Source organism: Panthera uncia, assembly GCF_023721935.1.
Source record: "Panthera uncia isolate 11264 chromosome C1 unlocalized genomic scaffold, Puncia_PCG_1.0 HiC_scaffold_3, whole genome shotgun sequence".
In the NCBI taxonomy this organism is placed as follows: domain Eukaryota; kingdom Metazoa; phylum Chordata; class Mammalia; order Carnivora; family Felidae; genus Panthera; species Panthera uncia.
This window is the reverse complement of record NW_026057584.1, coordinates 18,994,325-19,006,471: the sequence shown is the minus strand read 5'-3', so window position 1 is coordinate 19,006,471 and position 12,147 is coordinate 18,994,325. Positions and strand designations below refer to the sequence as shown.

Here is a 12,147-nt window from a genome sequence, read left to right as displayed (position 1 = left end):
ATAGAAGACTGTTCAGCTTGGGTACAGTGATTGTGAGTGCACCTCAAAGTCTATCTTAGACTTTTGTTCTTCAACAAAGACAGTTGTCCTTTCTGTGCCTCATCTTTCCATCTGTACGATGGGTAGGTCATTCTATCACACTAAGCTGTAGTGGGAACATATAAATACCATGGGAAGCTGTGTAATGCAGTTCAGGAAGGCGCTGGAATATGCAAGTTCATACTTGGGTGAATTGAGCAGGTTAATCCTCTGAGTGATAGTGATCTCATCTGTAAGTATAGTTCTTTTTCTTTTTTTTTCTTTTTTTTTTTTTTTGCCTACCCCTCCTGCCCCCCATCTACCCAATAATTCCCCTGGTTGGGGTAACTAAGTGAGAAAATATTGGGCATAGGGATCGAAATCTTGAATCTATTAGGACTTTAGAGCTAAAAATAGCAATGGTAATCATTTTTCTACTCTATCATATTTTCCAAAGAAGAATAATTAAGGGAGTTAACCGAGGGCACAGGCTGTTTGACAGGTGTGGAGAATTATAGAAATCCTCAAATTTTTTTGAACATTGTGATGCTTTAGTGCAATAATAAAAGAATGTTGTCCGTCTTGCCCCTATGTGAGTAAGTAATGGATGATTCTCAAAGGGGTAGAGGTAGAGTATGTATAAGAATCATTAGAAGGGGGGCTTTTCCAAATTACATATGTTTTCTGCTCCGTGGAAGGGGATGCCAGAATTAATGGGGGAAGGACCAGAAGTGGGTGGGGAGGGTGTAACTTTTTTCCTTTCAAAAACTTACAGGGGCACCTGAGTGGCTCAGTTGGTTAAGTGTCCCAACTCTTGATTTCAGCTCAGGTCATGATCTTGTGGTTCATGAGATTGAGCCCCGCATCAGACTCTACACTGACAGCGCGGAGCCTGCTTGGGATTCTCTCTTTCCTCGTCCTTCTCTCTCTCAAAATAAATCAGCATTTTAAAAATATATCAAAATAATAAAATCAAATAAACTATTATAGATATATGCTTAAGAAAAGTAAACTATGCAGAAGATTTTATTGTTTACAAGGAAAAGTAAATTTCCCATGTAGATTCCAACCTTGGCAGTAATTACTGTTAAGCTTCTTTTTTTTTTTTTTATTGTTACTGTTAAGTTTCTTATGTGTCATTCTAGAAATGTTGTATGTAAATATATAAGTATATTTACGTATTTAAGTGGAAGGGTCTATACTATTCTGTACACTTTGTTTTTTGGTTTTATTTAGTATCAACACATGTAAAGCTATTTATTTAAAGACCTACATAGTATTACAAATAAAGATGTACCCATAGGTAGCTAACAGTTCCTAGTTGATAGATTTTTACAATTTCAAGTTTTCTGCTTTTATAACAGTGCAACAGTAAACATCCTTGTATGTCCTCAGTACAGCCCAGGTATACCTCTTGTATAAATTTCTAAACATGAAATTATTGAAAGGTGTGTGTGTGTTTTAGATTTTGAGAGATTGAATTTATTTACATCGAGTGTACGGATATAGAAAAGCTCCCCTGGTATTTATAAAAAACACATTCCCTCTAAAGCAGAGTAAAACTTGGTTTGACTCTAACAAAACATGTTTACTTTCTTTTTTCCACTTGAAGCCTGTGCCTACTGCACTGGCTCAAGTAGACAGAGAAAAAATCTATCAGTGGATCAATGAGCTGTCCAGTCCTGAGACAAGGGAAAATGCTTTGCTGGAGCTGAGTAAGAAGCGAGAATCTGTTCCTGACCTTGCACCCATGCTGTGGCATTCATTTGGTACTATTGCAGCACTTTTACAGGTGGGTACATACCAGTGAGTTGCAGGTCATTCCTGTTTATCATGCCTCTCTCTGTCTGCTCAATTGATTTCGAAGACTTTGGTAGAATACTTCTTTAAATGTTAGCATTTGTAAGAATCTGTTTTAGAAAAGTCTAAGGTGCTTGTTAAAATGCAGATTCTTGGGTCTTACCCAAAAGATTTATTTGGTCTCAGATTAAAAATCTTTTTTTAGAAAGCACCTGCCCTGCTCTCAGGTGATTCTGATGCAGGTAGTCTGAGAACTACACTTTGAAAAACACAGCTTTAGGAATACTACAAGACACTTCTACATGACAGAAGAAAAAAGGTAGAAAGTAAAGTATAAGAACTGCAGGGTATATTCTGGCAAAAGGAAATATTAAGATAAAGATATGATAGCTATAGGATTAGAGGTAGGTTACATTAAAGGGTAAGTAACCAAAATTTGGTTCTGACTATAATGATCATTGGTGGGAAATAAATTGATATGGTATAATCTTACAATACCAAGATAATGGAATAATCATCCTTTAAAGTATTGTCCAAAATTCCTAATAATTAAATTAGTTTTTCAAGCTTGTTAAGTAAATTTGCATTCATTTCTTATATCATGTAACCAAGAAACTAATCTTTCCTTTTTTTAATGTATAATTAACATACATACAGTGTTATATTAGTTTCGGGTATACAGTATTACAATTCAGTGATTCAACAATTCTGTACATTACTCATTGCTTATCACAATAAGTGTATTCTTTTTTTTTTTTTTTTTTTAATGTTTATTCATTTTTGAGAGAGATTGCAAGCAGGGGAGGGGCAGAGAAAGAGAGACACACACAGAATTCCAAGCAGGCTCCAGGCTCCGAACTGTCAGCACAGAGCCGAACGTGGAACTCGAACTCACAAACCACAAGATGTCATGACTTGAGCCAAAGTCAGATGCTCAACCAATTGAGCCACCCAGGTGCCCCACAATAAGTGTGTTCTTAATCCCCAAAACTAATCTTTCTTTCAGGAACTTTTCCTATAAAAGTTTTACAATTTAAAAAAAAAAAAAAAAAAGGAATTGTATACAGCATATCATCACCTTTTGACAGAGTACATATGTTCACTGCTGTTTGAACATATCTCTATGTGTATACCCACATTCTTTTTTTTTTTTTTTTAACGTTTATTTATTACTGAGAGACAGAGAGACACAGAGCATGAGCAGGGGAGGGGTAGAGAGAGGGGGAGACATAGAATCTGAAGTAGGCTCCAGGCTCAGAGTTGTCAGCCCAGAGCCCGATGCAGGGCTCGAACTCACAAACTGCGAGATCATGACCCGAGCTGAAGTTGGTCGATTAACCAACTGAGCCACCCAGGTGCCCCATCCCACGTTCCTATCTCTCCCTTTTTGCAGTTGCTACCTGACCAAATTTAGACTTCTTAATGAGTCACTGTGGTTGATCTACTGACACTTGCTATCTGGCCAGTTATCACTATAACTTAAAGCAGGGTACTGACAAAATGGAGGATTATAAATATAAGAGCCCCTCAAGTGAAGGCCTCAACAGATGCTGGATATAAAGAGGGAAGTGTAGGTGACCACAGTTGCCTCCAGACAAATCTTCTAGAAACCTATGTAGAAATTTCTCATAGTCTCAGGTATCTTTGGGATGAAAAGATAGCATTGTTTATTTCTGCTCCCACTTTGATAGTTCAGTTCTTACAGGATATGTGGAATCAAAAGTTGTGGGAGTTTTGGGGGGCCTGGGTGGCTCAGTCGGTTAAGTGTCCAACTTCGGCTCAGGTCATGATATCACAGTTCGTGAGTTCGAGCCCTGCATCGGGCTCTGTGCTGGCAGCTGAGAGTCTGGAGCCTGCTTTAGATTCTGTGTCTCCCTCTCTGTCTGCCCCTTTCCCGCTCATGCTCTGTCTCTCAAAAATAAATAAATGTTAAAAAAAAAAATTTTTTTAAGTTGTGGGAGTTTTTAGGGTTTTTGCTTTAATACCATGGGAATTCATTTTGTAATAAGTTCTTTATTCATCTGCTGCTGGTTTCCATTTTTTAGGAAATTGTAAATATTTATCCATCCATCAACCCACCCACCTTGACAGCACACCAATCTAACAGAGTTTGCAATGCTCTGGCATTACTGCAATGTGTGGCATCACACCCAGAAACCAGGTCAGTCCTTTGATGCGTCTGTTGATGGAGGTTGTATTGAATATGGTCTTTTTATGAATGAGAGGAAGAGGCATGCAGTGGGGTGCATGTGTGTGGGTGTGGATCTCCAGGATTCTCATTTGCTTTGCTTTTCCTGAAGAATTTCTGGTCTCTAATTCACCAAGTTTTCATGTAGTAACAGCATAGTATTGTTTAATATGTTCTTTTATAATTTTTTTTGCCTTTTTAAAATTGCAGTAAAGTATACATAATATAAGCTTACCATTTCAACTATTTATAAGCATAGAGTTCAGTAATAATACCTTTATAATTTGCAACCACCACCACCATCCATCTCCATTACTCTTTTCATCTTGTAAAACTGAAACTTTACCCATTAAACCATGACTCCCCATTCCCATAGCCTCTGGGAACCATCTTTCTACTTTCTGTCTGTATGATTTTAACTACTCTGAGTATCTCATTTAAGTGGAATCATTCAGTATTAGTCTTTTTGTAATTGGCTTACTTCATTTAGCATAACGTCTACATTGTAGTATATGTCAGAATTTTCTTTTTAAGGCTGAATAATAATCCGTTGTCTCATTTACTTTTTACTCATTTATAACACTGAACTTTAAAGGAATGGCATTCACGGGGCGCCTGGTAGAGCATGTGGCTCTTGATCTCAGGGTCGTAAGTTTGAACCCCACGTTAGAGGTAAAGTTTATTTAAAAATAAAATAGGGGCGCCTGGGTGGCTTAGTCGGTTGAGTGTCCAACTCTTGATTTCGGCTAAGGTCATGATCCCAAGGTTGTGGGATCAAGCCCCACATCAGGCTCTGTGCTGAGTGTGGAGCCTGCTTAAGATTCTCTCTCCCACTGCCCCTCACCCCCACTCGAGTGCATGCGCGCGCGCTCTCTCTCTCTCTCTCTCTCTCTCTCTCTCTCTCTCTCTCAAATAAAAAAATAAAAATAAAGGAGTGGCGTTCACATCTCAAGAAAAGTCAGGTATGTAGATACTTCTCCCCCCTTAACCCATGGTAGACATCACTGTGCCATATATGAGGCACAGTGCATGGCATTTAGCAGGAGTTCAGTAAATATTTGAACCCAGCATTTTTCCCCACTGAACCTAGATTTGGCTTCAGAATCTTTCTTAACCAAGGATTCTAGGCAGCCTTGTAAAAGATTAGAATTGGCATGCAAGTTGGCCTGCTACATCTGACAGGAAAAGGAAAATCCTGTTCAGGTATCTGCTTTGTGACTTTTATGGCTCTGAGGCACTTAATGACATCTTATTGAAGTCTTTCCTCTTTTTCTCAAGTTTCCTTGTGAAATCTGAGTGCTAGGTTGACACTGACGTTTTAGAACTCTAGAGAAGTTACTATGAAAATTATTTTTAAGCACTTAAGAAAAATGTAAGAGTACTGTGTTAAAAATTTAGAGTGTTTGCTCTCCCATAAGGTGTAACTATAAATAATACAAAGTAATGGATTGGTTCCACATTAGTTGCCTGATATATTAGCTTCAGATTACAATGTTTTTAGAATATCTAGTGTATCTGAAATGCTCTAACAAAAAAAAGAACAGTGTGCATTTAAACATAGCAGATAAACCTGATAACGGCTCCTTTGTTTTCCTGTCTCAGTTTATAAGGTTTTGTGTGACTGTACCTGTGAATAGGTGAGGGAAGGCATCTAGGAGAATTTCTTGGGCACTTAATAGCATTTTATGACCTACTTTTTTAAATCTGCAATTGGATATTTTATCAGTTTTTCAGGTACTTGATACTGATTACAGGGAAAATGGTGTATTCTCTTAACCATTGATCTAGACTAGGTTTTTTTTTTTAACCTTGACATTGCCATTTTGCGCTAGGTTTTGTGGTGGGAGGAGGGGAGTGAAAGGGGGCTGTCCTGTGCTCTGTTGGATGTTTGGGCAGCATCCCTGGCCTCTGCCCACTGAATGCCAGTAGCACCCCCCTCAGTTGTGACAACCAAAATTATCTCCAGACATTGCCGCATGTGCTCTGGTGGGCAAAATCATCCCAACTGAGAACCATTGGTCTAGACTAATGACCGTTGACCCTTTTCTAGAGGTTTCTTGGTTAGGCAATGTTATAGACCTTACAGAATGAACTGCCTGGAAATTGAATGTTCACAATCCTTAGAAATTGAGTCTGGGCTCTGAATGTGATTATCTTTTTCTTTCAGGTCAGCATTTCTTGCAGCACACATCCCACTTTTTTTGTACCCCTTTTTGCACACTGTCAGCAAAACGCGTCCCTTTGAGTATCTTCGGCTAACCAGTCTTGGAGTTATTGGTAAGTTATTAGGGTTGTCTTACAAGCCTGAAATGCTCATTCATAATAGCAATCTTAACTTCAGTGTTTTGTTTTGTCTTTTATAACTTTTGTTCACCAGTTGTTTGTTTTTTGTCTTTGAGGTTGAGTCTGTTTTCACTAATAAATGAGGATATAATAACAAATAATAATAAATATTTGTTAAATAATAAGTAAATAAGTCATATAATGGTTCTTATCAAGTACCATTCTGTGTGTTGTTAATAAGGGTATGAAGCCCAACATTTGGGATTAAATTAAGCATATATGTAGAAACATTTATTGGAATTGTAGGGAGAGTAAAGAACAAGAACTGCAGTCAACAAAGAGTATTATTACAGGGATAAGAATTTGAGCTGGTGTTGTGTTTTGTTTGTTTCTCTTTTCTAACTTTTGAGCTGTTCTCCCATAACTGCAGATGTTTGTCTTCTGCTTCACCTAGTTGAATTTTTGCATGCTACAGTTAGTGTTTCCACATATATTTACTATGGGAGATGTGTCTAAAATATGTTTTGCTCAGGAAAATAATACATTAGCTGTTTCAGATCTCAGACTCCCAGATAATAAAGAACTGTCTTTGGATTTGTGAAAAGTAAATACATTCAAGGTTTCTTTCCAGGAGTGCCTGGCTGGTTCAGTCAGTAAAGCATGCAACTCTTGATCTCAGGGTCGTGAGTTCAATCCCCATGCCCCACGTTGGGCATGGAGCCTACTAAAAGAAGAAGAAAATTATTTCTTTCCAAACTCACCCTTCAGTATCTTTTTCTCATAGTTTTTGCTCATGTACTGACCAAACAGTAAGAACATTGATTTTTTTAATAAACTTTTTTGTTTTAAGTTTATTTATTTATTTTGAGGGGGGGAGGGGCAGAGGGAGGGAGAGACAACCCCAAGCATGCTCCACACTGGTAGCACAGAGCCCAATGAGGGGCTTGAACTCATGAAACCGAGAGTCAGACACTTAACTGACTGAGCCACCCAGGCGCCCCAATAAGAACATTGGTTGTACAGACTTTGTTTTGTTTGTTACTGTTTTTATCTTCAATTTGTGTTCATATCCCTACAATTATAAACCATGGAACAGGAAGTATACTTCAAAAGTTTGGTAATTTTAAGGCACCTGGGTGGCTCAGTTGGTTAAGCATCCAACTTTGGCTCAGGTCACGATCTCATGGTTCCTAAGCTCGAGCCTGCACATCAGGCTCTGCACTGACAGTGCGGAGCCTGCTTGGGATTCTTTCTCTCCCCACCTGTCTCTCTGCCCCTCCCCAGCTCATGCTTTCTCTCTTTGTCTCTCAAATAAATAAACTGTAAAAAGATAAAAAACAAAAAGTTTGGTACTTCTGAGACATATTTCTCAGAGACATTTTATTGTATGTTTAAGGAGTAGCTGTTAATCTCATATACAAGTGAATGTTACTCTTTTTTACATCCCCTCTCAAGTGGTACTCTAATTAGAAACTTTTTCCCCCAATATATTGTTTTCTACTTTTAAGTTACAAAACTTTCCCATGGAGGATTTAAAACATGAACAAGGTACCAGCCAAAAGAAAACATTTATATCCTTAATTCTGATTTAAATTATACCCTACTTCTGCTGGTTTTTAAACCACTACAGTTAGATGATGCATTTGGGATCTTGGGATAAACTTAACTGTAGGGGGATAAAAAAAAAAATACTCAGACAGTATAAAGCTAGTTGTTTGCCCTTGCATATATTTTCTGAAACTTAATTTCTCCAAGTCAGTTGAGAGTACAAGCAGAAGGTAAATGTTGGGCCTAGACTTTTTGCTTACAGTTCAAAGGTTATCACAAAAATTTGAATATAAATGAAATGATACATGAAAAATTAGAAAATACTTGAAAGTGAATAAAATAAAAACAGCATATCAAAGCTTACAGGGTGCAGCTAAAGCAGGGCTTACAGGGAAATTTGTAGCATAAAATGCTAATACTAGAAAGGAGGAAAGGTCTTCAATGTTCAAACCTTTCCACTTTAAGAAAATAGAAAAAGGAGCAAATTAAGCTAAATTGAACAGAAGGAAGGAAATAATAAAGAACAGACATCATTGAAAATGAGAACAGGACAACAATAGATAAAATCAATGAAACCAAAAGCTGCCTTTTTTTGAGATATAATTGACTCATAACAAACATTGTGTTAGTTTTAAATGTAAAGCATAACAATTTGATACATGTATATATTGCAGAATGATTACCACAATAAGTTAAAATCCATCACCACACACAGTTATAAAAATTTTTCTCGTGAGGAGAACCTTTAAGATCTCTCTTAACAACTTTGAAATATGCAATACGATATTGTTATTATAGTCATTGCACATTGCAGTCCCAGTACTTACTTATAATTGGAGGTTTGTACCTTTTGACCACCTTCACCTATTTCACCCACCCCCAATTTTTTACTGAAAAAAATTCAGTGGAATTAATAAACCTGTAACTGGATAGACTGGGAGAAAAAGAGAAAACACAAATTATAAGTACCAGGAATGAAAGGGTGTACGTTACAACAGACCATAGACACTAAAAGAATAATAAGAGAATACTGCTAGTAACTCTGTGCCCATAAATTTGATAACTTAGGTGAAATGGCCAAATTTTATGAAACTTTTCCAGAATATAGAAGGCTTCTAAATTCTTAGTAAGGCCAGCATTACTCTGATAATAAACCAGAAAAAGACATTGTAAGAAAACTTTAGGCCAGGAGCCCTCAAGAACATAGATGAAGAAATTCTCAACAAAATGTTAACAAAGCAAGTCCAACAATATATAAAAAGGATCGTCATGACCAAGTGGGTTTATCCCAGGAGTGCATGATGGTTTAACTTTCAAAAATCAGTCAATATAGGGGTGCTTAGCTGGCTCAGTTGGTAGAGCATGCAACTCTTGATCTCAGGGTTGTGAGTTCAAGTCCCACATTGGGTGTAGAGATCACTTAAAAATAGAATCTTAGGGACACCTGGGTGGCTCGGTTGAGCATCAGAGTCTTGATTTCAGCTTAGGTCATATCCCAGGGTAGTGGGGTTGAGCCCCACGTGGGGCTCCGCACTAAGCTTGGGGTCTGCTTGGGATTCTCTCTCTCTCCCCCTCTGCCCCCTCCCCTGCTCACATGTGCTGTTGCTTTTTCTCTCATAAATAAATAAACAAATCTTTTTTAAAGAACGGTCAATATAATTGACCATATCAACAGACTAAAGAAGAAATATTGGTTGTTTCTTTCATTAAAAAAAAAAAAAAAAAAAAAATAGCGGACAGAATTCAGCCTCCCTTTATGATAAAAACTCCAGCAAAGTAGAAATGGAGAGAACTTTCTCAACCTGATAAAGTTAAAAAAAAGAATCCTACCATTAAGATCATAGTTAATATGAAAAACCAGGCATTGTCCCCTAAGATTGAGAACAAGGCAAGGATGTTTATTCTCGCCACTCCTATTCAGTATCATTCTGGAAATCCTACCTGGTGCAATAAGGCAAGAGAAAAGAATAAAGGGCATACAAATTAGAAATAAAAAAGTAAGACTGTTTATTCACAGACAACAAGGTTAACTACATAGAAAAATCTTGAAGAACCTACCCAAAAAAAGCTACTAGAACTAGTGAATTTAGCAAGGTTGCAGGATATGAGGTCAGTATTCTAAAATGAATCATTTTATGTGGTAGCAAAAACAGTCAAATTGAAATTTTAAAAACCTACCATTTATAATAGCACCAAAACATGAAAAATTTGGGTGTAAGTCTTACAAAATGTGCAAGATCTGTAGGTAAAAAACTACAAAACAATGATGAAATCAAAGAAGTCCTAAATAAATGCAGAGATATACCATGTTCATTGATAGGTATATAAATGATTCAATGTTGTTGAGATGTGAGTTCTCCCCAAACTGATGTATATGGACTTAGAGCAATTACAACAAAATCCCCGCAGGATTTTTTTTTTTAATATAGAAACGACAAGCTGTTTCTGAAATTTATATGGAAAGGCAAATGAGCTAGAATATGCAGATTTTAAAAAGAAGGACAAAGTTGGAAGGCCTGCACTACCTGATTTCAAGATCTACTGGAAAACTGTGGTTGTAAAGACAGTGTGGTATTGGAGAAAAGCTAGACTTGTAAATCAATGGAGCAAAATGGGGAGTCTAGAAATTGACCCATACAGATATGGTTAATTGATTTTTGCAAAGGTGCGAAGATAATTTCATGAACAAAGGATAATAGTCTTTTCAATAAATGGTGGTAGGACAATTAAGATATCCATATGTAAAACCATGAAGCACAATCTATACCTTGTCCTCTATGTAAAAATTAATTCAGAATGGATTTTAAACCTACGTGTAAAGTGAAAATTAAATAGTAATTTGATATCTGCTATAGGCCACATTAGTAAATTCTTCTATGTGCTGTTTGGTATGCGGTTTAGAGATTGTAGCATTTATAGATTGCCAGCTCTTATTTAAGTAAATGCTATTACTTTCTAATCGAAAGTGATTAAGTTATTATAGATCTAATTGAGGCCTTTCATACAAAAACTGGTTGATGCGTTGGACAGCTCAGGGATCAGTCATTTGATTAATGAGGCTCTGCTTCCCTATGTACAGAATAGAGAAGATATCACTGAACTGTGTCTGTTACCTGGTCCGTGGTGTCAGTTTAGAACTCAACAGAATTTAATTGGGATGAATTTCAAAAATCATTTGTTCCAACTCTTTTTTCTATAGATAAAGAAACAGAGACCTCTAAAGAGAGGGTAACTCTACCAAACTTTGATAAACTAGTTGCGGGACTAGGATTAAAGTTCAGGTGTGTGTGTGTTTCTGGTTTGGGTACACCCTTCCATGATTGTGCTCTTTGGGGAAAGAGTAACAATTAAGTAACCAAGAAGTAATGTTTGTTTATGTCCAATGTGAAATAGGATTCAAATTGACACCATTTCTTTGCTACCTGGGGATATCCTTTAGTACTGATACAGAACTCTTCTCTCCTCCCTAAAATAAATGGAAAGTAGATGGTGATGTCATTGTGTAGCCAAGAATGATAGAAAAATGATTTAGATGGCTGAACTGCTGCTCACTATGCGAGGGACCAAACCTGGTACCTGATCTTTCAGATGCTGCCTGATAACAGTCAACCTCTGCTTTCTCTTCCCTTTTTTTTTTTTAAACATCAGTATGAATCTGATTCTCTGACGTGAATGAACCACAATGTATCTTCTCTCTGTTATTTAAGTTCCACAACTAGTTGAATGAACACTCACTCCAAAGTTAATTTTAATTAAAAACATTCACTCTGAAATAATTTTGTCCGTATTTTCTTTAGGGGCCCTAGTGAAAACAGATGAGCAGGAAGTAATCAACTTTTTATTGACAACAGAAATCATCCCTTTGTGTTTGCGCATTATGGAATCTGGAAGTGAACTTTCTAAAACGGTATGTGTTTTTCAACTTAGATTTTATATTTTGTTGGCTCTTGGACTACTTTATGGTTCTGGGATCATTTTCTGCCTCCCTTCAGGCTTTTTGAAACGTATATGAATATATTTTCTCTTTTGGGTAAAAATTGTTATAAAATGATCATTTAAAAATCCAGACCTGGGGCACCTGGGTGGCTCAGCCAATTGAGCATCAGATTCTTGATTTCAGCTCAGGTCATGATCCCAGGGTCATGGGATCGAGCTCCCAAGTTGGGCTCCATGCTCAGCGTAGAGCCTGTTTAGGATTCTCTCTCTTTCTCTCTCCCTCTCTCCCTCTGCCCCTCTCCCCAACTTGCTCTCTTGTGTGTGTGCACTCTCTCAAAAAACAAACAAACAAACAAACAAAACAAACAAAAAAA

The 12,147-nt window shown here is 37.1% G+C and overlaps 1 protein-coding gene across 3 annotated transcripts in view; it reads left to right on the top strand.

The window, feature by feature from the left end:
• Nucleotides 1-12,147, top strand: part of CNOT9 (CCR4-NOT transcription complex subunit 9) — a 29,404-nt gene that overhangs the window by 10,179 nt on the left and 7,078 nt on the right. For all 3 annotated transcript variants that reach the window (XM_049614890.1, XM_049614892.1, XM_049614891.1), the window contains exons 2-5: nucleotides 1,631-1,810; nucleotides 3,864-3,979; nucleotides 6,174-6,283; nucleotides 11,635-11,744. In XM_049614890.1, the coding sequence (XP_049470847.1) occupies nucleotides 1,631-1,810; nucleotides 3,864-3,979; nucleotides 6,174-6,283; nucleotides 11,635-11,744 (516 nt within the window). The remainder of the gene's footprint in view (nucleotides 1-1,630; nucleotides 1,811-3,863; nucleotides 3,980-6,173; nucleotides 6,284-11,634; nucleotides 11,745-12,147) is intronic.